General features: G+C 41.1%; 1 protein-coding gene across 1 annotated transcript; it reads right to left on the bottom strand.

Annotated features, from left to right (window-relative positions):
* Window positions 1-4,999: 4,999 nt before the first annotated feature.
* Aarsd1 (alanyl-tRNA synthetase domain containing 1) lies at window positions 5,000-17,876 on the bottom strand. The gene is made up of 12 exons (XM_076869914.2): window positions 17,790-17,876; window positions 17,524-17,655; window positions 14,415-14,574; window positions 11,945-12,002; window positions 11,098-11,254; window positions 10,888-11,004; window positions 10,538-10,668; window positions 10,189-10,255; window positions 9,905-9,996; window positions 9,375-9,429; window positions 7,147-7,241; window positions 5,000-5,440 (listed from the first exon to the last, which is right to left on the bottom strand). Exons 1-12 carry the CDS (start codon window positions 17,826-17,828, stop codon window positions 5,305-5,307), a joined length of 1,239 nt encoding a protein of 412 aa, XP_076726029.2. The 5' UTR covers window positions 17,829-17,876; the 3' UTR covers window positions 5,000-5,304.
* Window positions 17,877-26,283: the final 8,407 nt, after the last annotated feature.

Genomic DNA, 26,283 nt, shown 5'->3' with positions numbered 1-26,283 from the left:
TGCATGCCCAGCCCTTTTAATTTTTCATTTTGAGACAGGATCTCACTAAGTTTCCAAGGCTGGCCTTGAACTTGAACTTGAAGCAATCCTCCTGCTTCAGCCTCCCCAGCAACTGGAAATTACCAGTGTACATCCATTTGATTTTTTTTTTTGTTTTAAATTTTTTTTTAAATTGTCAATGGCCCTTATTTACTAACTTATTTATTTGTGGTGCTGAGAATTAAACCCAGTGTCTCACACATGCTAGGTAAGCACTCTATCACTGACCCACAACCCCAGCCCAACATGTTTTGAAATATGTATACATTGTAGAATGACTCAATTGAACTAGTTAACATATGCATGACCTAAATCATTTATGTTTTGTGGTGAGAGCAATTAAAATCTACTCTCAGCAATTTTTAAAAATATCTTAAGGAGGGTTGGGGTTGTAGCTCAGTGGTAGAGCACTTGCCTAGCATGTGTGAAGCACTGGGTTCAATTTTCAGCACTGTGTATAAATAAATAAACAAATAGAATAAAGGTATATCAACAACTAAAAAAATATGTTAGGGCTAGGACTGTGACTCAGTAATACAGTCCTTGCCTATGAGTAGGTTCAATCCTCAGCACCACAAAAATAAAGAATGCAATGTATTATTATTAACTATAATCACCATGTTGGACAATAGATCTCTTAAATGTATTCCTTCTGTCAATTTCGATTTTCTACCTTTTGAGCAACATCTACCCAATAACCCCCCCCCCTTCCCCGCTCCTCCTTTTCACTCCAAACACTTGGCTTTGAGATTGATGTTTTGTTGTTTTGGGTTTTGTTGGATCAAACTCAGGGCTTCATGCATGCTAGGCAAGGGCTCAACACTAAGCTATACCCCCAGCCTGAGGTTGGTGTTTTAAAATGTTGAAAGGATGTTTACCAATAGGTTTCAGCCACAGGTCACTCTGCAGGGACTTTATGACCGGGTTTCGCAAAAGAGAAAACGCTGTCCCCTCGAGAGAGACTCTTCTGCTCTGGACACAGCCCCATGACAGTTAACTAAGACCTACTCTTAGAGTTTGAAGCCTGGAATTGTGTCAATAGTCGTCTGCACAGAAGATGCAGACTTTCCTAGAAAAAGAAGGAAACTCCTGCATCACTCCTTCCCGAACAGCCATGGCTGTGCTCTATTGAGGCACTTTAGTCATAGTTTGGGGCAAATTCAGGACAGGAATGGGAAACACAGGTGCTTTCTACAAGTTTTTCACCGGACTACTGTTAAGCTGTTTTCCCCTGGGGACAAGACAGGGCTTTGGTGTTTATTTAAATTCTTATTCAGGAAAGCCTGGCATTCTGACACAGCTTGGCTGACTCACTAGTTTCCACTCAGGACTTAAGGATGAGGTGGGGCTGCATGATGTTTGGGCACAATGCCTGCTTGAACTCACTGTCTCCTGCTCCAAATCCCTCTTCCATCTTTCATATTAAATGTTTGCTCCAGTACCTACATGTGCACATATACAGTTACTCTGGAAACCTGTGTCACCTTAGTGGGAGCCACAGCAGCTGTGTCTTCAGCAATTGATGGTTACTTAAGTAATAGAACTTTCTTAGATGTCAAGGAGGTGTATCCTTTTTTTGTTTTTTTAAAGAGAGAGAGAGAGAGAGAGAGAGAGAGAGAGAGAGAGAGAATTTTAATATTTATTTTTTAGTATTTGGCGGACACAACATCTTTGTTTGTATGTGGTGCTGAGGATCAAACCCAGGCCGCACGCATGCCAGGCGAGCGCACTACCGCTTGAGCCACATCCCCAGCCCAAGGAGGTGTATCTTTTTTTTTTTTTTTTTTGGTGGTGGTACCGGGATTGAACCCAAAAGCATTCTACCTCTGAGCTACATCCCCAGTTTTTTGTTGTTGTTGTTGTTACTGGGGATTGAATTCAGGGGTACTTGACCACTGAGCCACATCCCAGCCCCTATTTTGTATTTTATTTAGAGACAGGATCTCACTGAGTAGCTTAATACCTTGCTTTTGCTGAGGCTGGCTTTGAACTTGCAATCCTCCTGTCTCAGCCTCCCCAGCCACTGGGATTACAGGCGTGCACCACCACACCCGGCCCCAGCTCTTTTTAAATTTTATTTTGAGACAGAATCTAAGTTGCCAAGGCTGGCCTCAAAATTGCAATTCCTTCTGGCTCAGCCTCCCAAGTCCCTGGATAACAGATGTGTACTACCATGCCTGGTTCTTCTCAATATTTCTAGGCTATAAGAAGGTGTTAAAACTGGTGCGGTGGCACACACCTGTAATCCCAACGGCTCAAGAGACTGAGGCAGGGGCTGGGGATGTAGCTCAAGCGGTAGCGCGCTCACCTGGCATGCGTGCGGCCCGGGTTCGATCCTCAGCACCACATACAAACAAAGATGTTGTGTCCGCCGAAAACTAAAAAATAAATATTAAAATTCTTTCTTTAAAAAAAAAAAAAAAAGAGACTGAGGCAGAAGATCACAAGTTCAAAGCCAGCCTCAGCAAAAGCGAGGTGCTAAGCAACTCAGTGAAACCCTGTCTCTAAATAAAATACAAGATATGGCTGGGATGTGGCTCAGTGGTCAAGTGTCTCTGAGTTCAATCCCCAGTACCAAATAAAAAGTGTTAAAACAATACTTAAGAATATATAATATGTGTGTGTGTGTGTGTGTGTGTGTGTGTGTGTGTGTGTACCAACATATAAAACTCTCACTCCAATAAATAAACTCATTCTGCTTTATTTTCTGGCAAACCTCATCAAAGACAATTCACGGAGAAACTGATCTATGAGCCTTTCTCCCTGCTACTCCTATTCCTGGCCAAAAATAAACCTTCCTTCACTGTTCAAAAAGAAAAAAATCCTGGGTTGGGGTTGTGGCTCGGTGGTAGAGCGTTTGCCTAGCACGTGTGAGGCGTTGGGTTTGATCCTCAGCACCACACAAAAAATAAAGAAAGGTATTGTGTCCAGCTACAACTAAAAAATAAATATTAAAAACAAACAAACAAATCCCAGGTGCTTGCCTGTAATCCCAGCAATTCAGGAGGCTGAGGGAGGAGGCTAACCTTGACAATTTAATGAGACCCTGTATCAAAATAAAAAATAAAAAGCTGATGGGCTGGGGTTGTGGCTCAGTGGTAAAGCGCTTGCCTTGCATGTGTGGGGCACTGGGTTCGATCCCCAACACCATATAAATAAGTAAAATAAAGGCATAAAAAAATAAAGAGGGCTGGGGATGTGGCTCAAGCGGTAGCGCGCTCGCCTGCCATGCGTGCGGCCTGGGTTCGATCCTCAGCACCACATATAGACAAAGATGTTGTGTCTGCCAAACACTAAAAAATAAATATTAAAATTCTCTCTCTCCTCTCTCTCTTTCTTTAAAAAAATAAATAAAATAAAAAAAAAAATAAAGAGCTGAGGATGAAGTTTAGTGCCAGAGTATCCCTGGCTTCAATCCCCAGTATAGCAAATAAAGAAAATTCACTCCCTTTCCTGAACACACACACTGACAAACTATTCCTATGATAGGCCTGAAATGACATCATCAGTTCAAAAATTGCTAATTAATTTTTCCTTTCTTCATACAATTACCACTTTCACAAAATCTGTTCAAGTGTTTGTCTTTTCCTAGTTATTTCAGAGTGTTCCTTCTTTCTTAGGATACTATGTTCATATCCACTTTTTTAGGTCAAGTAATTGAAGCTCAGGAATTATCCTAGCAGGAAACCAGACATCCAGGATTGCCTGTCGAAATCCAGGTTTATGACTGTTGTTCTACCATTGGGCCACATCCCCATTTCACTCTTAGACTTCATTACCTTTTTTGAACCCAGGAGCACTCTACCACTAAGCTATATCCTAAACACCATTTTGCTCCTAAATGGTCAGAGTTTGTATAAAGCTACTCAGGAGGCTGAGGCAGGAGGATCAAAAGTTTGAGGCAAGCCTGGGCAATTTAGCAAGACTCTTAACCATGACATTATGTTTCTACTTGTTCTATCAGTTACTGAAAATGACTTTACATTTTCAATTAACTATGTTATTTCTTAATTTCTCCTTTGAGATCTGCCAATGTTTGCTTTATATATTGTAAGGCTATTAGATGTGTACAAATTTAGGCCAGGTGCAGTGGCATACACCTGTAATCCCAACAGCTCAGAAGGCTGAGGCAGAAGGGTTCCAAGTTCAAGGTCAGCCTCAGCAACTTAGGCCCTAAACAACTTACTGAGACTGTCTGAAAATAGAAAATAAAGTGCCCTGGGTTAAATCCTCAGTACCAACAACAATAACTACAACAAAAAGCCTACAAATTTAGAATTTTTAAAAAATATTTTTTGTTGTTGTTGTTGTAGGTGGACATAACTATACCTCTGTTTTTATGTGGTGCTGAGGATTGAATTCAGTACCTCTGCATGCTAGATGAGTGCTCTACATCTGAGCCACAACCCCAGCCCTAGAACTTTTTTTTATCATTACAAGTCCCTCTTGATCTCTAATAATAATTCTTGCCATAAAGTTGAGTTTGTCTGGGGCTGGAATTGTGGCTCAGCGGTAGAGTGCTTGCCTAGCACATGCGAGGCCCCGGGTTCGATCCTCAGCACCACATAAAAATAAATAAAATAAAGATTTCGTATCTAACTACAACTAAAAAAATAAATATTTTTTTTAAAAAGTTGAGTTTGTCTAATATTAATATTGCCACACAAGCTGTCTTTGTATTGTGCAAGGTATATCCTTTTGTAGCCTAACAACACCTTACTACTTCACAGTTTTGTGATTTCATGACATATTTGCAAAGTCATTGATACCTTTTAGTTTTAAATTACAACACTAGCAAAAGAATAAGAAAAAAAAAAAAATAGAAGACTAGGGGTGTAGTTCAGTGGCAGAGCATGTGCTTAGTATGTACAAGGCCCTATGTTTGATCCCCAGTACCAAAATACAAGTAAACAAATATTTGGAAAAAAAGAAAAGAAAGAAAGAAAAGCAATCAAGGAGATATGAATGAGACTAAGACTTGTATTCTCTGTAGACAATTTGTTTCTCAAAAAACAAAGGTTTCAGCTAGGCTTAGACAAATTAGCATGTCATCAACATAATGCCCACTCATGTAGGTTATGCCTAATAGGCACCAAATCAGAAAACTGTTTATTCACAAACAGATGCTAATCACACAAGCACACTGGAGGATACTGTACAAATTAGTCATATAAATTTAAGTGGTAATAGAACCATTTTGAGTCACATTATTTTATTGTCCAAGAGACTCCTTCCACGGTCAGAGGGAGTGGGCACTCTGAGTTCTCACTCCTCAGCACTCTGCGTGCTGACATAGTCCTGTAGAAGCGCCTGCACCTCTGCCCGCCGACTCATCTTGGTGGCCTTGCCCTGGAAGCGGCCTTTCTTCCCTGCTCCTTTGCCTTCCAGGACCTCAGTCACCCTGAGGAACAGAGATGCAGTCAGAGAGCTGGTCTTTGAGGGAAAAAACAAAAAACACAAGGGCGGCCCTGGGATCTAGGGGAGGAAGAATAATAATTTCTAGAAGTCCTTCTTAAAAACACCTGCTCAGGGCTGGGACTATCACTCAGGTGTTAGAGTGCTTGCCTGGCATGTACAAGGCCCTGGGTTCTAACCCTAGGACCACCAAAAATAAAAAAAATACTTGCACACACACACACACACACCAAAAAAAAAAAAAAAACCTGCACTAGAAGAGGGGAGTTCTAAGTTTCCCAATAGAAATGACAAATGTTTAGAGTTATGGAAACACTAATTACTCTGATTTGATCAATCACACATTGTATACCTGTATTATCACACTATATGCCAAAAACATATATGTCAAAGTCAATTTAAAGAGTTAAAAAAATTCATAATACTTGCACATGTACACGATATGTACCAAGTTTGCTATAACAGTAAATAACTGCCCCAGAATCACAAAAAAAAAAAAAAAAAAAGAAAGAAAGAAAAGAAAAACAAATAGCTGGAAACATGTCTATACATGGAAGCAAAATAAATTATGGTAATCTCCAGGGAGTAGGATGAGTATATACTAGGGACAAGGGGTTGCTGTGGAGAGCAGCAGTGACACAGCTAGGAGGGAGGTGGGGATGGTGGCAAACTGGAAAGTCCTGTGCTATCTGGGGAGTATGGCAGCTCAGTTCCTCATAGCTACTATCATGTAGGTGTGTGGACCCAGAGTTACTGCTGGGTGTAGTGGTGCATGCCTGTGATCCCCAGTGACTTGTGAGGCTGAGGCAGGATCAAAAGTTCAAGGCCAACCTCAGCAACTGAGTGAGACCTGTCTCAAAATAAAGTACAGAAAAGGACTGGGGATGAAGCTCAGTGGTTAAGCACCCCTAAATCCAAACCACAGTACAAAAAAAAAAAAAAAAGTAGCAACTAATCTGAAAATTTAAAACACTTCACAAGGCCAGGCCAAAGTAGTCTGTATGCCACATACAGCTGCCTGTTACTAATCTCTACTATAAATTCTTACATGGTCCTTCAATGTTTTTGATGAACACATATTCCAGAGCTAGTAAGGACTCTGAAAACCCCAAATGCCAGAAAGATTTTGGGTTATATATTTCGATATATAATCTATACATAATTTAAAATAGAAACATATCCAACAAAGTTCTCATTTTTTTTCTATTTATTTATTTATTTATTTTACAGTGCTGGGAATCAAACCCCAGGGGCACTCTACCCCTAAGCTATATCTCCAGCCCTTTTTATTTTTTGAGACTGGTTTTGCTAAATTGCTGAGGGTGACCTCTTGAGTAGCTGGGATTACAGGTGTTTGCCTCTTCGTCCAACTGGAATCTAAATTTCTAAAAGAAAATATATAAGCACAGGAAATTTGGAGCCAAAGGAGCTGGGTTCAAGTCTCAGTTCTGCCACTTTAACTGTGAGACCTCAGGCACATGATACAAGGTGCCTCATCTGTCAAACCAGGAGTGGTAGTGGTGATAACATCTCCGCTCAGCATACCTCACGTGTCTACAATATGAATCAAGGAGATGGCAGATATGAAAACCCTATTAATAGGTACAGAGCAGTATTATTAAATTACTAGCTTACATGTTCTTCCTCTCACACAAGAAAGTCCATGTAGCATCAGAACTTATATAGCATTACCTGGGTCCCAGGGTTTCCACAGCCTCCGCTGGCCCTGCCAGTAAGAAGAGCCCAGCACCTTTCTCATCTCCCACAGTTAGGAAGAGGAGGGTCTCCTAGGAGGTAAAGCAAAGAGGTGAGCATATGTGGGGTCAACTCCCCTAAACCCTGGACTTTCCTCTGTCTCCAAGGATAGATATCTCCCATCAGACAGGCACAGTGATGCATACCTGAAGATGTGGCTCAGTGGTAAAGTACCTCTGAATTCAATTCCCAGTTACAAAGCAAGCAAACAAAAAACAAAACCCCAAAAACAGATATCTCCCCTTAAATCACCAGTGATGCTGCTGATGAATGATGATGCAGCCCCTCCACACCTTTTTCACTAATGCCAAGAAACTTTTTGAGAGTAAAATATTTATGCTAATCATTAAGTAGGAGGCAGAAAGCTGGTAACCAGGACCAAGCATAATATGCCTTTTGTGGTCTTGTGAAAAAGAAAGTTCAGTAGTCCATTTTCAGAATATAGCATTTAGCCTTAATTGGATCCAACTGTAGCCATTTTTATTATAGCCTTTCCCTTTCCCCCACCCCACTACCATTTTAAAATTAGCTAATGTGTAGATTATAACCCTGAACTGTTCTATCAGAGCAAGGGACAGTACTTCATTAGGGACAAAAGCAGGGGGACTCCCCGCACAAGTGTACTTGCCCCTCAAGATTCCTTCTGGGGACACACCCTTCTGCAGAAGAGCAATTCTTTTTTTTTTTTTTTTTTTTTTTTTAAAGAGAGAGTGAAAGAGGGGAGAGAGAGAGAGAGAGAGAGAGAAAGAGAGTGTTTTAATATTTATTTTTTAGTTATCGGCGGACACAACATCTTTGTTTGTACGTGGTGCTGAGAATCGAACCCGGGCCGCACGCATGCCAGGCGAGCGCGCTACCACTTGAGCCACATCCCCAGCCCCAGAAGAGCAATTCTTGCTGTCTTCTTTTGAGCACATTTTATTTCATGAAGCACCTTGGTATTTCTCTCCTTTTTTTTTTTTTTTTTTTTTTCAGTGCTGGGACTTGAACCCAGAGCTTCATGTATGCCAGGCAAGCACTCTACCACTGAGTCACATTCCCAGCTCAGCACCTTGGTATTTCTAACAGTTTGACTCCCATCAACTCTCCAACCTTCTGCCCACCAAGCACCCTGGGCTGCTACTGCCTAAATCACCATGTTTTCCTCTGCCTGGCTGCCTCTGCTCCCTTGTCTGTCTGATGACCTCTAAGCAATCTTCAAGGCTCCTCCACTGTAGCCTCCCCATCCTTTCAGATAATGTGCTCTTTTGCCTCTGTGTTTTTTTGTTTTTGGGGTACCAGTGATTGAACTCAGGGGAACTCACCACATTCCCAGACCTATTTTGTATTTTATTTAGAGACAGGGTCTCACTGAGTTGCCTTAGCACCTTGTTTTTGCTGAGGTTGGCTCTGAAGTTGCAATCCTCCTTCCTCAGCCTCCTGAGCCACTGGGATTACAGGCATGAGCCACTGCGCCTCCCTGCATCTGGTATTTATCATTCAAATTATAAATGTAGATAAACACATTTGTCTCCCACACTAGAATGTAAGCCCCTTAAGAATCAGTACTGTCTACACAGAAGAATTATGAAGAGAGAAATATACAATGCTTGACCCACAGAAGGTATTCCAAAAAAAGGTTTTAGAGTTATTGTGAAAGAGAGACTTTACAATCTCTAAGCTATAGACTGTCAGAATGAGGAAGAGTAAGTGAAGCCAGAAGCAGAACAACATGGGTGGGATTGCCTTTAAAAGGCTTGTCAAACCACCCCCACTCTTTTTCTTGAGACAAGGTCTCCCTATGTTGTTGAGGCTGGCCTTAAACCTGCAATCCTCCCACCTCGGCCTCTTGAGTATCTGGGATTACAGGCATGTACCACCATACCCAGCTACCCTATATTTCAGCACACACAAATGGGATGGCTCTGTGAAGCTAAAGCTCAGATAAAAGGAGCAGAAGCTGATAAATGTCATAGCCCCAGAAAGATTAAGAGCATAGATGTAACTCAACACCTAAAACAGAGCTTGGTTCCTAAGATAGCACTAACAAAATAGTACTGAATGAATTTCTGTTCCCTACTCTTCAAGTGTTAATATGGAGGAACTTCAGCTAAATTAATATTCCTCAGTTGTATGTCCCTAGGTCCCTACTTAGGGCAGAGTAGAGAATCTCATATTCCTCTTACCTCTGACCCAATTTCATTGGCAATGATATTCATGAACTCAGAATCGCCCTCCTTCCTAGGACAAAGGACACAGACATAAGATCCAGGCTGGAGTGGTTGCTGTAAAACTGCAGGAAGCCTGGCTCCTCATGAGGCTGCTCTCACTGCGCCTGTTTCAGCATGTAATGTCCCAGACCCCTTAGCAAAGAGAGAGTTCTGACTGAAGGCCACCAAAATATCTTTCTCAGCCTTAGCAATTCAGAAATAAGGGAAGCGTTTTGTTTTTGTCTCCCTTAAATAGGATTCACCAGAATAAGAGATCTATTAGCTGGTGAAGGAAGAGAGGGAAGGTGTTAATGAATGTTACAAGGTTACAGTAAAGGTGCTATGATCAAACCCAGAAAATCTGGTTTCTTTAGGGCCTACGGGTCTATTCAGCCTTGAGGATACCAGTGAGCAATCCACCTCCTACTGTGCCCTGCACATAGGGGAGATACTGAGCTGAAGCCCAACATAGCCTTCTGCATTCTCTCTAGCTCCTAATTTCTTACCTGTGTAGTACGACCACACCTCCCCAGTCTGGGCTATTCCTGAGACAATGAGCAATGTGCACAGCCAGGTCTCTGAGAAGATTCAGGTTATTCTGAAATGGATGTGATAAGTAGACAGATAAAAAGGATAACACAAGAGAACACCACCTTTCTTCCGCCTCATTCTCCCTTCACTATCCCCTTCTACAAACCCCATCTAAGTCCCCTGCTTAGGCCCGGGGCTGAATCTAGAGTCTATTATAGGCAGATCCTAGGCCCTTTTCACTCTCTAAAGAATAAATCACCTTCTGTAGGAGTTTGGAGGAGTTCTGGAGCTTTTTCACTGCTTCCACATGATCTTCTGCTCCACACCTGCAAAGAAAGGTCAGTGAAGACTAGCCAAACTGGTTATCCAGCATTGGGGGTATAAATTAATAATGCCTGATAGGGATCTGGGAATATATTGAGGAGTCCCCTTAGGCAAGTGGGAGAGAGGATACAAAGGAACAACCATTTTGTGTGGCTCTGGTTTATTATCCAAAGCACTTTATTGTTTCCTAGAAGTAAGAACTTAATCTGTCTATCTTAGATAAGAGAGCTAAGCCCCAAGGTGTCCAGGACCTGAGAAACAGGAAGCAACTAAAGGGGACATACTTAAGCAGAGTGGTCAGTGCCTTTTCAGTTCCATGACTTCTTTCCATCCACTTCAGCACCCGGTTCCCAGCCAGAAATATCAGGTTGGTTTTGTTCTTTTTCCCCTTCTCAGTACCCAGAATCTTTATGACCTACATGAAGGGGATAACACACACAAACATGGATAAACCACAGTGGGTCTTGGGACCTGGGGACAGAAGAGACCTAGAACTCCTCCCCAGCTCTAAAGCAATGAAGAAGATTCCATTTAGGACTCCTTAGTTGACCCCTCTACCAATCCCAGCCCTGTTGTAATCCCCTAGGCCCCAATAATCTCTCCTGAAACTACTCAACAGTCCTTCCACACCTACCTGAAGGTCACTGAGATTGTTTACATGAGTCCCACAGCACATGTTGGAATCAACACCCTCAATGGTAACAACTCGAATGGGTCCAGCATGATCATCTGGTAATCCCCGGCCTCTCACCTGGAATAGAGGGGAGAGAGAAGGGCTGTCTGAATTTTGATGAGACCTTGGAAAGCCATTCAACAGAAGGCAGGCCCCTGCCTCTCCCCTCACCTTCTCCACCTCAGGATCATCCAGGCTCAGTTCTTGCACACTCACAGGCAACCGATCTCTGATTTTTTCATTGACACTCTGCTCAATGGTAGCTACTTGTTCTGCAGTCACAGAGGGGCTGTCCAGCTCAATTACACTCCGGAGTCTCCCTAACTCCCTGCCAGAAGAGAGCGAGTGGTCACAGGATGTTACAACAATGAAGTTTACAAAGTCCTGGGCATGGTGGCACATATCTATTTAATCCCAGCTACTCGGGGGACTAGAGTAGGAGAATCATAAATTTGAGGGCAGGCTGGGCAATTTAGCAAGACTTTGTCTCAAAAATTTGAGGGCAGGCTGGGCAATTTAGCAAGACTTGGTCTCAAAAAAGAGAAAGTGCCGAGGATGTAGCTCAGCAGTACAGCATGTTTGTGTGAGGCCCTGGATTCAATCCCTAATATGGGAAAAAAAAAAAAAAAAAAAAAGTTTGCAAAAGAATGCTCATATAAATTATTTTATTTAATCCTCACAAAAATCCCTCAAGGTAGGGAATTGTCATTCCTACTTTATGGGTGTAAAGGTTAACAAGAAATATGATCAAAGTCATGCTGCCAGTATGTGGTAGGGGCGGGTTCACCCTCTAGATCTCTGAGCTCCAAAGTCCATGTTCTTTCCCAAGCAAAGGCAGATGTCTCTTCTCTCACCATTAAAAAACACAGGTCAGTCCTCCCCACAATCTTTAAGAATAGGAGAACACAGCCAATTTAGAAGACTACCCTTTCTTTTATCCTCCTATTCCCAACCTATTATAGGGAACAGACCTAGCTAGTATCAATGCCCTACAGTTAGTCCCATGCCTCCTGCTCACCATGATGTTGTCTTCAACCCAAATAGACTGTCAGCCACTGCTGTGATGAGATGCTGCCCTAAGCAAATGGAGCAAGAGACACAAGAAAAATGAAAAACCCAGACAGCCACATATTCCCAAAATGATATATCACAGAAATTCTCCTTGTTGAATACCCAGTTAATCACTTTAGATATTTTATTGAAAACCATCACAAGAATTCTACAAGATGTATTATCATGCTATTTCACAAGAATCTGCCAAGGCAACATAGCTTATCAGAGGCAGGATTTGAATTCAAATTCAATGTGTAATATTCATTCATTCAACATATATTTACTGAGTACCTTCCACAGACAAAGTACAGGGCTTGACATCAGAGATGCAGCAGCATTCTTAATTGATGATAATGATAATAAGGAAAGAGAGGAGAAAGAAGGGGAGAAAGAATTAACTATGAAGGAAGAAGGAACAAGACTGTCAAAGCCCTTGAAGAAGCTGGGCCTAGTGGCACATGGCTGTTTTCCTAGCCACTTGGAAGGCTAACAAAGGGAGGCCAGCCTGGGCAAAGCAAGACTCTGTCTCAAAATAAAATATAATTGGGCTAGGGACATAGGTCAGTTGGTACAGTGCTTGCCTTGCATGCACAAGGCCCTGGGTTCAATCCCCAGCACTGCCAAAAAATAAAATAATAATAATAATAACAATAATTAAAAAATAAATACAATATGGGCTGGGGATATAGCTCAGTTAGTACAGTGCTTGCCTCATATGCACAAGGCCCTGGGTTCAATCCCAAGCACCTCAAAAAAATAAATAGATAGATAGATAGTTAGATAGATACATAAAATAGGATTGGGATGTAACTCAATGGTAGAGCATTTGCCTAGCATGTGCAAGGCCTGCATTCAACCCCCAATACCATTTGGGCATGGTAGCACACACCTGTAATCCCAGCAATCCAGGAAGCTGAGGCAGGAAGATCACAAGTTCAAGGCTAGCCTCAGCAACTTAGCAAGGCCCTAAGCAACAAAGTGAGACCCTGTCTCAAAAAAAAAAAAAAAAAAAAAAATTTAAAAAGGGGGGCTGAGGATATAACTCAATGGTAAAGCACTCCTGGGTTATACAGCGCAAGAGGGAGAGAGGTACCAGATGAGGCTAGAGCAGTAGATAAGGGCAGCCACAGCAGAGATTTGTAGGCCATGAGAAATTTGGCTTTACACAAAAAACTAAAGGAAGCCTTTGAAAAACTTTAAGCAGTTAGGCATAGTGGCGCATGGAGGATCAGCAAGCCCCTTTCTCAAAATAAAAAATAAAATAGGTTAGGGATATAGTTCAGTGGTACAGTCCTGGCTTCAATTCCCACTAACATCACTCCCACCCCAAAGGAAAAAGAAATGAAAAGAAAACTTTAATCAAAGGATTGACACAACCACATTTCCTTTTTTAAAAAAAAAAAAAAATTTTAGTTGTAGATGGACACAATAACTTTATTTATTTTTTATGTGGTGCTGAGGATTGAACCCAGTGCCTCATACATGTGAGGCAAGCTCTTCACCACTGAGCTACATACAATCGCAGCCCCACATTTCCTTTTTTAAGACTGTTCTTAGCCTGGAGTGGTGGTGAACACCTATAATCCCAGTCAGTGACTTGGGAAGCCAAGCCAAGAGAATGGCAAATTCAAGGACAGCCTCAGCAACTTACTGAGACCCTGTCTCAAATTTTTTTAAAATATAGAAAAATAAAGGGTTGGAAATATACCTCAGTGGTATAGCACCCCTGGGTTCAATCCCCAGTACCTTGAAAAAATAAAAATAAAACAGATTGCTCTGTACTATGTGGAAGACCCTGGGTTCAATCCTTAGTACAAAAAAAAAAAAAAAAAAACCATAAAGGTTGTTCTGATTGCTGTGTGGAAAACAGGGTAGGGCAGAGAAAGATTGAATGTGCAAAGGTCTAGGGCCAAGACAGTGAAAATTGGGTCTAGGATGATTACTTTGACAATGAAACAAAGTGAAAAGATATTTAGAAGGCAAACCAAAAGAACTTAGTGATTGATTAGCTATCCCCAAAAGAGCATCTGGAACAAATTCTAGGATTTGAAATTTGGCTTTACACAAAGAACTAAAGGAAGCCTTTGAAAAACTTTATGCAGCCAGGCATAGTAGACACAGAAGCCCAGGACTAAACATACAGGATCCTGATGGAAAACAAGGATGGACATTTTGAGTTTGAAAAGCCTGTGAGACATTCAGGTAGAAATATCAAGTTGGAAATTGGTAATACTTAGAACCAGCAATTAGTCTGATATTTTTACTTAAATTGTTCATTTTGCTTTTAAAACATATAATATTCTGCCTGAATCAGAGCTGATTCTGTCTCTTCCAAAAGGTTAACTCCTAGAGAATCCAAACCGCATCTCAAATCATCATGACAGTCTCATACATGGCAACTGCACTCCAAATGTCCCACATCCTGCCTCACTTACCTGAATGCTGCTGCATGTGATCAAACCTCCGCTCCCAGTCAAGCTGGACCTGAACCTGGCTTCCAGGGGCCAGAGGTGTCTGTATGAAATGATCAGCCTGGGCTCCCCGGCGGGTCACTCTCAGTACAGAGATGTCATTGATTGTACCATGGTCATCAGGCTGGGGAAAAGAAGTAATCAAGGAGAAGACAGGGCTCACCATACCTCCTAGATACAAAGACCATCTAGGAAAAGTTTATGAGAGACAGACCCTAAATTTGACCTCCCTAAAGAAGGAGAAGGCAATGCCCAATGAGGTAGGCCCACTTTATTCCAAAAGGATTCTCTGTCCTCCTTACTCTGAACACATATATTTTATTTTTCAGGACAGAGTAATAGAATTCAAACAGAAAGAGACTGTAAGTATAGCAATAAAGATTTTTGATTTTTAGTAAAACCCAAAGAAACTATCCTGTTTTTTTTTAAAGAGAGAGAGAGAGAGAGAGAATCTTTTAATATTTATTTTTTAGTTATCGGCAGACACAACATCTTTGTATGTGGTGCTGAGGATCGAACCCGGGCCGCACGCATGCCAGGCGAGCATGCTACCACTTGAGCCACATCCCCAGCCCTATCCTAACTGTTTTCACCGTTTAGTGGTTTTTATTTTTTTTTGGTTTTTTTTTTTTTTTTTTAATTGTTGTTGTTTGTGGTGCTGGGGATTGAAGAGCCAGGGCCTTGTGCATGCAAGGCAAGCACTCTACCAATTGAGCTGTATCCCCAGCCCCTGTTTTTGTTTTTTTAATGAGGGATTGAACCCAGGGACACTTACTGAGCTACATCCCCAGTCCTTTTTATTTTTTAAGACAGGGTCTCACCATGTTGCTTAGGGCCTAATTTGTTGAGACTGGCCTCAAACTTGCAATCCTTCTGCCTCAGCCTCCTGAATCACTGGCATTATAGGTGTGTATTTTCCTTTTTTTTTGGTACCAGGAGTTGAACCCAGGGGTGTTAACCACTGAGCCACTTCCACAGTCCTTTTTCATATTTTTTATTTTGAGACAGGACGTAAGTTGGTGAGCCTAGCTTTGAACTTATGATCCTCCTGCCCCAAGATCCTGAGTCACTGGGATTATAGGTATGGGCCACTATGCCCAGCCTAAATTTTTATCTTTGATAGTCTCTAAAATTATGTGAATTTCCCAGCCTCCAACCATTCCATCTTCTGCACTGCTGCTAGAATTAGATTCAACAATATTCATTCATTTAGAAAAGTACCAAGTACTTATGATACTGTGCCAGCCCAAGAATACAATGTAAACAATAGGGATCCCTCCGGGAATTTAAGAGTCTACAGAAGAACACAGACATGCAGTCAACTGCAATAAGATCTACAAATTGCCACAGAATTTAAATATACATGGTGTTAGAGAAGCTGAAAAGAAAGAGACCTAAGTCTTGGGGTATCAAGGAGGATTTCCTGAAAGAAGTGATGTCTAAAACAAGACCTTCTACAGATACCTGAAGTTACAGATTTTCCTTTAGCAGATCAGGAAACCTCCATGTTGAAAAAAATTACTATAATGATGACACTAATATGAAACTGAAACTTTCTCACTTGCAAGTCTATTAAACATGATCTCACATGTCACTTCTTTTTCTTTAATTTTTAATATTTATTTTTCAGTTTTCGGCGGACACAACATCTTGTTTTGTATGTAGTGCTGAGGATCGAACCCGGGCCGCACGCATGCCAGGCGAGCACGCTACTGCTTGAGCCACATCCCCAGCCCTGCATGTCACTTCTTTTGTAAAAATATTTTTCAGTTGTTGATGGATCTTTTATTATTTATTTATTTTTCAATATGTGGTACTGAGAATCAAACCCAGTGCTAGGCAAGCACTCTACCACTGAGCTACAACCCCAGCTCCCATGTTACTTCTCTGTGTAAGAACCAATAAATTTATCAATATCATCTCTAGACTGTCATCAATATACCCTATAGGGTCCAAGCATATTAGACTATGTATGACTAAAGAGACTTAAATTCTTTCAGCCTTTGCTGCCTTTATGATATTATTCCTGCTAGAAAAATCTCTTCTATAATGCCAACCTTTGGTGTTACTGTTCTAATCTTCTGTGTTCACAATCTACCTTTTTTTTTTTCTTTTTGTGGTACTGAGATTGAACCCAGGAGCACTTTACTTCTAAGATACAATCCAGCTTTTACTTTTTTTTAGTAATGGTGATTGAACCCTGAGCACTCTACTACTAAGCCACATCCCCAGCCCTTTTTTTTCAGACAGGGTCTCTCTAATTTGCCCAAGCTGACCTTGAACTTTTGATCCTTCTGCCTTGGAATCCTGAGTCTCTAGGATCACAGGCTTGCACCTCCATGCCCAGCATCTCAGTCCTATATTTAAATTTTGAAACAAGGTCTTTATAAGTTGCTGAGGCTGGCCTCAAATTAGGGATCCTCCTACTTCAGTCTTCCCAGTAGGGGATATTACTCAAGTGTTTCACTGCACAGGGCTACAATGTACCTACCTACATTGTGTTCACACCTCTAGTCTCTACTCCATTAGTACACAGAAATGGCTATCCTCTATTTTACTACTGTAACCCATCTACCTTTCCTTAACTCCTCAGGGGCTTCTTTTTCTGTCCCTGTCACACATACTATGCTAATTCTCATCTAGGGCCTTTGTACTGTCTCTAGAATCTTAGCCCTTCCCCAGCACCATCAGATAGATAATTGCAATGGTCACTCCTCCCTTCATTTAGGATTATACTGAAATAATTTGCCTCCTATTCAGGAAAGCATCCTATCACTCTTTTACTTTACTTGGCTTTATTTTTATTTATATTATTTGTGCCTAGGCAATGGTTATCTCTAGTATGTATGCAAACACACTGTCTTGTTCCCCTATATCTATGGAGACTGGAATAATACTGAGTGTGTTGTATCTAGGTATTTATTGGTTTAAAAAAAGTTAAATGAATAATAAAATGAATTGAACTAATGTCCATCTGAATTCATTACGGCTAAGAAGGACAGGAGAGCATTTCCGCCCGAGGACGAAGAAATTAGGGGTTTACTGGGTCAGGTTGAGGGGACAAGCCTGGTACCTGTCCCCCGCCCTCAGGGAAAAGCAGCGTGTCTTCCAACACCACATGGAAACCGCTCAGCGCTTCTTTCTTGCCGTTGCTCCCATCGGTCTGCAGCTCCGCCGGCTGGCAGGAGACCACGGTGGTGACGAACTGGGCAGAGAGAGATGAGAAAATAAACTCCAAGCCTTCTCCACTCGGAGACTGAAGCCTATCTCCTCACACCCTCTTCCCCAAACCGTCCTGTCGGTGGGGCAGCATCAGATCCCCCTCCCAAAAGGCCGCACCTCCCGGGCGTAGCTGTCCCGCTGACACAGGAACGCCATTACCGTCACCCAAGACCCGGGAACACGCGCACGCAGAAAAGCTAGAGAGCGGACGGACAGCGACGCGGGACAAACTTCATTACGTCTCTGCGCAGACGCCGGAAAGTGAAGGAAGGGGTGTGGTTTGGCCAAATTTATAGAAAACGCGAATTGTAGGAGTTCTGGATTTATTTTTATTTCTTTGTCTTTGTAACTGTTTTAACATTGAAAAACAAAAACAAAGATTAAAAAATAAATAAAACACAGAAAACAAAACAAAATTTGGCAGCCTGAACTTGTCAAGAGCACGTAGCTCAATTTAGCCCTTTGGATCCCTGGATTACTTGTAAACCTGCAGGTCAAATCCTCATTGCATAGGGGTGGGAATGATACTGGTTTAGATAAAGAATAGCCCTGCCAGGCAGGTGCGGTGGCACACTCCTGTAATCCCAGCGGCTTGGGGAGGCTGAGGCATGAAAATCACAAATTCAAATCCAGCCTCAGCATTTTAGCGAGTCCCTAAGAATTTAGTGTAGGCCCTACCTTAACAACAACAACAAAAAGGGCTGGGTATGTGGCTCAGTGGTTAAACGTCCCTGTGTTTAATCCCTGGTATTACGTATAATGGATGGCACACATGTTAATAATATGTTTAAATCAGCATTTTCAGAACATTATTTCATCATGTAATAAGTAAAGTTAGTCAAATGTTTAGCTTTGATTTTTTTCCGTAAAATAAATAAATAAATTAATTAATTAAAACCCGGTTGTGCACACTCCATCTCAATTCTGATTAACCACACTTCAAGAACCCTACGTGGCTAGTGCTATTGCATTGGACAGCGCAAAGAGGTTAACACAAGATCACAAGATGCAATCATGCCTTAAAATGTTAAGTGGTTTAAAAATTAAAATTATCTGTTTCCTAGATCAACTAAAGTTTAAAGACTCCAGCCGTTTCAGAATTTAGAACTTTTCAGATTTTTTACAAGAAATGCAGAAGATACCCTGTATGTTATGAAATACCCTCCACTGGGAGTTCTGGGGCAACATATTGCAATCACGCATTAACATTTATGCTGCAAAATAAGTACTCTTAATGTAATAAACAGACTATAAAGAATCTCCCATTTTGGGGCTGGGGTTGTGGCTCAGAGGTAGAGTGCATGCACGAGGCACTGGGTTCGATCCTCAGCACCACATAAATGTAAAATAAAGATATTGTGTCCACTTAAAACTTAAGAATTTTTTATTAAAGAAAAAAAATCTCACATTTTAAGCCAGGTGCAACTTATGTCTGTAATACCAACAATTTGGGAACCTGAGTTTGAGCATCACAAGTTGGAGAACATCCTCAGCAATTGAGACCCTCAACAATTTAGTAAGACCCTGTCTCAAAATGAAAAATAAAAAGGACTGGGGATGTAGCTTTGCAGTAAAGTGCCTGTAGTACCAATATATAAATAGATAAATAAATAAAAGATTAAGAGGGCTAGTTCAATCCCTAGTATCACACACACACACACACACACACACACACACAAAAAAAAAAAAAAAAAAAAAAAAAAAACAGAAAATGCATTCAAAGGAATACCATATAGCCATGAAAATGAATGGGTTATGGGCTGGGATGTGGCTCAAGCGGTAGCTCGCTCGCCTGGCATACCTGCGGCCTGGGTTAGATCCTCAGCACCACATACAAACACAAAGATGTTGTGTCCGCCAAAAAACTAATAAATAAATAAATAAATAAATAAATAAAAATGAATGAGTTATATCTACATATACTGATTTGAAAAGTTCTCCAATATGGGCTGGGGATGTGGCTCAAGGGGTAGCGCGCTCGCCTGGCATGCGTGCGGCTGGGGTTGGATCCTCAGCACCACATACAAACAAAGATGTTGTGTCCGCCAAAAAGTAAAAAATAAATATTAAAAAATTCTCTCTCTCTTAAAAAAAAAAAAAAGTTCTCCAATATATTAAGTAAAAAAAAAAAAAAGGCTTAAGATGCATATGGTATGAGTCCACAGATACGTTACATTAACTTAATATGTGTACTAAATTTTAATCTATATTATACTTTATATAAGCAATACATGATATTGTATATGCCTATACTTGACCTTCCCACAGATTCACTTCCTATCATTAACTGAATTTCCAAGGTAGCAATTCAGACTCTTTCCATAGATCTCAAAGTAAATTGCAATATTCAATATATGTTGTTGTATACCTTATCAAAATTCTTGGGACCAGAGCATTTCAGGTTTAAGAGTTTATTTATTTTAATTTTGAGACAGGGTCCCACTGAATTTCTAAAACTAGCTTCAAATTTGTGATCCTCCTGCGTAAGTCTCCCACGTTCCTGGGATTACAGGTATATAACACCATGCCCATTGAGGTTTTTTTGTTTTTGTTTTTGTTTTTTAGAATATTTGCACAGGCTTTATTGGTTGAGTGCCCTTAATCTGAAAATCCAAAATCCAAAAATTTTGACCCTCATATCAGCAACCCAAAAATTTTGGATTTCAGAGTATTTCAGATTTCATAGCTTTTCAGATTTTGAATTTTCAGATCAGGGTTGTTCATCCTACATGCTGTCTTATATATTACATAACTATACTTTATAACTATATAAGTTACAGATTTTATGAAATTTATAATACAGTACATAATATGTAATATATGTATACAGATGATATGGTGCAGTCTAAAACACAGTACAATATATATGTTATTTATATAAAAAAGCTCGTTTATGAAACAGTGCGAGAAAGTTTAGAGGTTAAATGATTGAGTTATGAGAGTCTTAACCTAATCAGTAAATTAATCCCCTGATAGGGATTAACTAAGTACTAACTGTAAATGGGTAGGGTGTGGCTGGAGGAGTGGGTCCCTAGGGGTGTGCCTTTAGGGTATGTAATTTGTTTTTTGTTCTTGTTTTTTTCAGTTGTAGATGAATACAATAATTTTATTTAGTATTTTTTTTTTAATGTGATGCTGGGGATTGAATCCAGTGCCCTATGCATGTTAGGCAAATGCTGTACCAAGTGCTGTACCTAGCCTTGTAATTTGTATCTGGAGAATGCAGTCTCTCTCTCCCTGCTGTCTGATCATCAAGTGACCTGCTTCCCTCTGCCACACTCTTTTGCCATGATGTTCAGCTTCAACTCGAGCCCCGACAAATGGAGCCAGCTGCCTATGGACAGAGACCTTACCACTGTAAGCCCCCAAATAAAGTTTTCCTCCACTAAACTTATTCTTAGAGGATCTTTTAATCATAGCAGTGAAAAAGCTGACTAAAACAGAAATTAGTACCAAGAGTGGGGTAATTCTTTGACTAACCTGACCATGTGGTTCAGAAGCTTTGGGAGCTTTTTGGAATTTGGGAGAGGAATTTTGAGATCTCCACTGACTTAACAGTTTAAAAGGGCAAGCTGGGGGGCTGGGGTTGTGGCTTAGCAGTAAAATGCTCGCCTAGCACATGTGAGGCGCTGGGTTTGACCGTAAGTACTATATAAAAGTAAATAAATAAAATAAAGGTAGGGTGTCCAACTGCTACTAAAAAAAGTATTAAAAAAAAAAAAAGTGCAAGCTGGCCCAGTGTGGTGGCACATGCCTGTAATCCCAGAGGCTTGGGAGGCTGAGACAGAAGGATTGCAGGTTTAAAGCCAGCTTCAGCAACAGCGAGGCAATAAGCAACTCAGTAAGACCCTGTCTCTAAATAAAATACAAAATAGGGCTGGGGATGTGTTTCAGTGGTTGAGGTCCCTGAGTTCAATCCCCAGTAACCCCCCACACCAAATAAATAAATAAAAGTGCAAGCTGGGGGCTGGGGCTGTAGCTCAGTGGCAGAGCTCTTGCTTGGCATGTGTGAGGCAGTGGGTTCAATCCTTAGCACTACATATAAATAAAATAAAGTTATTCTGTCCATCTACAAGTACAAATTTTTTTGTTTGTTTTTTATAATTTGATAATCATATGACTGTATTATATAGTATATACACATTAATCTTGTATTACATATGTATGTCACAGGCATAGGTTGATATACGTTATAATATATACTTTATTATAATATAGAATATGTTATAATAAATGTGGGCCCTAAAATAAATGTAGTTCATCATTGCATATTACATTTACCTAGCAGGCCACTGGATACAAATATACCTTCATAATCAAGAAAACATAGTTTCCCATATAGTTAATAATAGACCCAACCTGATCTTTTCTTAAAATTGGGAGCCATCTCCCCACAAAGCCATGAAAAGATAATTTCGGCTTTACTATAAATTACTGCAAATTCTGAACCTGCTTGGAATGCCTGCCTGTGCCTTGAACTCACCCATGCCAGGCTCTCTGACCAGATAACAGTCCTCTCTGAAACTTTAGTGACACCTCATAAATATTGGCCTTCCCTGGCTAGACAACGACCCTCTCTGAGGCTCTAATGACCTTCATAAATTCTGATGTCGGGGCCAGCAAAAAATGTAAACTACCATTAGTGTGATGCTTGACAGAGTTCTGTTATCTGTAACCCCCCTTTGTGTAACTTTCTGGGCTATAAAGCTAGGCTGCAGGAAAGCTGGGGTTGCTGTCTTGTTCTCGCCATTTTGGGAGGGAGAGACAGCCCGGCTGGTTGAAATAATAAGCTCGCTTTAATTTGATTTTAATTGGAGTCAGTGGTCTTTTCTTGCATCCTGGTCTAACAGTTAACTATAACATTTCTCAGAAGTACTGGTATTTCAGTACCATTCAAAATGGGATGGTATTACTCACAATTTCCATGTACAGACATTTGACTTTGTTTATGCTTTTAAAACCCATGAGTGTGTACAATTCAAAAGCTTGATCATTGGACTTAGAGTCTGTATCTAAGAAATATTTGGTATTCAATTAGGCTAACAATAAACTTTATGCAAATAAAATGCATATATTTTATTAATAATTATTAGGATTGGAAAGAATAATGAGCATTATGTCAGGTCAGATTTCCACAAATAATATCTGGTCTTTGGTGTTAATATGTGAATGCTTTATGATTAAGAAACTCATGGCAGCCAGTTAAAATATTTCTATCAGGTTCATTTCCATTTCTTCACCTAAGTGCTCCCACAAACTTAGATATTTGTAGTAGATGACATCTGTGGGAAGTAGGTTCAAACTGACAGGACTTTTTCAGACACTCCGCTGACTGCTGACTGCTAACTGCTCCAGACTTGGATTAACCCTATAGCATCTGGATCCATTTGCCTTTGTATTTGCTGACCGCTCCTTTTTCTGATAACCTATATTAGAGAATTAGACAAAAATACTTGACTTTCCCACAGATTCACTTTGTAAGGGTAAAATTTCTAAGCTGCTTCAAAGCCTGAGTTAAAGTATAAAAGACCCGGCATTGTAAAGCTTTGAGGCTTGAGTTAAAAAGTAAAAGACCAGGTATTGTTAAGTTCCCCTGCTATCCCCAAAACCTGAAATCCCTGTAGCTGTTAGGACAATACCTGAATTGCCCAGTAAATATTCTCACTGACTCCCTGGTTGTCTAATAACCTGGGGTTCTGTGTGGCCTGGCACGTAGGCATTGCAGGACCCAAACCAATCAGTTTGAATGTGTACCCTGCTCAGGAGTGACCAATCACCCCTGCCCATTCTGTTCCCGCCAGTGAATGTACTAATCATGTCTCAGAGTTGTTTAATTTTCCCGCACCTCATGATGATTTGCTCTGATGTATGCAAAGCCCCCGCCCTTCTCAAAAAAGTGTACTTAAGCACCGCTTGACCTCTGCTCTGGGCTCTGCGCTGTGCTCCTTTCTAGAGTGGGCACGGAGCCCCAGCATGTGGGAATCTCAATAAACCCCCTCCTGCTTATTGCATAAAGTCAGTCTCTTGGTGGTCTCTCCCTATGACGCTTCGCTGGACCCTTACAACTTCCTATCATTAACTGAAGTTCCAAAGTAGCAATTGAGACTTTTTCCATGGATCTCAAAGTAAATTGCAAAATTCTCAAGCTTTTAAGTCCCATTTCATTTTCATTCGCTTTAATCGAGTGCAGCATGGAGTTCTTTAAAAAGAGGAAAAGGTATTGTGGAATCAAATAAGCATTCCATGGATGTTATGGGGGAAGTACACATTTTTTCAAAAAATATTTAAGTGCAAGCTAGAAATGCTTTAAAGTGTTAGAAGTGGAGCTTAATGGCTGATTCTGGTGGGAGCTCAGAAAGCCAGAATGCCAATAGAACCATGGACAGTGATGACAGGGCTCAGGAAAATTCAGAGGAATAAACACTATTGGGAATTGACCTAGAGGCCATTCATGTTATATTCTAGCTGAGAAATTGTCTGCATTTTTCCATGTCCTGAGACTTTCTGTGAGGCTGATTTTAAAAGCAATAAACTTCTTAATCTGGCAGAAGTTTCTAAACAGCATAGCATTCAGGTGGTGGCATGGATATTGCTGGTGGCTTTTAGTCAAACTTAATTAAAATTCAGGAACAGAGGGGCTGGGGATGTGGCTCAAGCGGTAGCGCGCTTGCCTGGCTCGCCTGGCATGTGTGCGGCCAGGGTTCGATTCTCAGCACCACATACAAAGATATTATGTCCACTGAAAACTAAAAAATAAATATTAAAAAACTCTCTCTCAAAAAAAAAATCAGGACAGAAAGACTTGAAAAACTTGGACTCAAAGGTGGAGTAAAACTGGAGCTAAGGAAGTTGCAGTTGTTAAAGGGATTGCTGCCACTAAAGAAATGCTAAAAGCCTTTGCCTAGAGATTATCAGAAAGATGACCTGAGGACATCACAGGAATTGGCAAGATCATATCCATCTCAGATTCAATGAAGTAAAAGTAAAATTCTTTTGAGAAGAGACCCGTGGGATACTCTTCTTACACAAGGGGCCTAGGAAGTTTTTTCAATGTGCTCAGTCACCCAGACACTCAGAGGCTGCTGCAGCTCTGGTCCCTAGAAGCTTTACTACTACTTTAGAGGGTGTCAGCCACAAGGTGCTGGTTCTGCAGGTCATGGAGGTCCATGGAGGTTTCCACAAAGATTTCAAAGGAAGGCATGGTCAGAGTCCCTGCAAGCACCCCCTGAGAGAGCAAAGTGTGAAGAGGAATATCAGGAGCCGCTCCCGAAATACATGCCCTTAAGTGCTGAGCAAGAGATACTGAACAAGTATTGTGCCCCGCAATAACCTGGGCTTTACCTTTGCACGGATAATGAGGCATGGCTCCAGTAGATGTTACCTGGTGGGGTTGAGTTACACTCACCTATTCCTTTGTAATCCTACCCTTTGCCCTGTTTTTGGATAGAATGTTCTAAGAAACAGTGTCCCCCAATTAAAGCCAACTCTAGAATGTGCACTTGCGTGCTCTCTCTCAGCAGCATCTTGTGACTCACTCCCACCCCCACCTCCACCCTGTGGGGGAGCCTGGGAAGTATTCCATGTGTGCGTGGTATTTTGTGTCACCCCAAATTCACACAAGTGACTTTAGTTCAGTTGCCTGCACTGGATGAGGGCAGCAGAGGAATCCAAAACTGCAGTGGAGACCCTGGGATTAAGAAATGCCTAGGGAGGTCAGCAGAATACAACTGACACTAGTATGGCTGTATGTATATACATGGCTGTATAACCAATGTGATCCTGCAATCTGTACATGTGGAAAAATGAGAATTCATACCCTATTTGAATCAAATGTATGATATGTCAAGATCATTGTATTGTCTTGAGCAACTAATTTAAAAAAATGCCACTAACATAGGACGTCATCCTATGAAAGCTGCAGGAATTGAGCAAAGACAAGCCAACAGAAAGACCCTTATCGCTACAACCAACAAGGACATGGGGCGGATCTATACAAGCCCTTTGGACAGAACATCACCATGCCATGGGCCCCAGAGGCCATATGTGGAACTACAGGATTTGTTTGCCCAGCTGGATTTGGGTCTTGCTTTGGTGCCATCCATTCTTTCTATGCCCCTATTTTTGTGAATGGAAATGTTTACTCTGTACCTTTATATACTGGATACTTGTAAATTGCTTTTGATTTTTATAGGACCTCACAATGCAAGCTTGCCCTGAATCTCAGAGGAGGACTTTGGACTTGAACTTTTGGACAATCTTGGAACTGTTGAGAATGGAAATGGACAAAATTTATTTTGTATTGTGAAATGGTCATGAGCTTTTGGCAACCAGGAGCAGAATGTTATGGTTTGGATGTGAGGTGTCCCCCAAAATGAGAGTCTTAACCCAATCAGTGAATTAATCCCCTGATGGGATTAATTTAGTGGAAACTGAAGGTGGGTAGAGTGTGGCTAGAGAAGGTGATCCCTGGGGGTGTGCCTTTGGGGCATATATTTCGTATGTGGAGAGTAGACACTCTTTCTCGATCTGTCACTGCTGCTTGATCATCATGTGAGCTGCTTCCCTCTGCTAAACTCTTCTGCTATGATGTTCAACTTCCCTCAAGCCTCCA

Source organism: Callospermophilus lateralis, chromosome 11 (assembly GCF_048772815.1).
Source record: "Callospermophilus lateralis isolate mCalLat2 chromosome 11, mCalLat2.hap1, whole genome shotgun sequence".
Taxonomy (NCBI): domain Eukaryota; kingdom Metazoa; phylum Chordata; class Mammalia; order Rodentia; family Sciuridae; genus Callospermophilus; species Callospermophilus lateralis.
Note: the sequence above shows the minus strand (reverse complement) of the source record. Positions and strands in the feature narration are given on the sequence as shown.

Coding starts and splice junctions, on each gene's coding strand:
- Aarsd1 (XM_076869914.2), bottom strand. CDS start 17,828: ATGGCGTTCCTGTGTCAGCGGGACAGCTACGCCCGGGAG. Junction 10,669..10,887: donor ACAATCTCAGTGACCTTCAG/GTAGGTGTGGAA, acceptor CCCTTCATGTAG/GTCATAAAGATTCTGGGTAC. Junction 5,441..7,146: donor GTGGAAACCCTGGGACCCAG/GTAATGCTATAT, acceptor TCTGTTCCTCAG/GGTGACTGAGGTCCTGGAAG.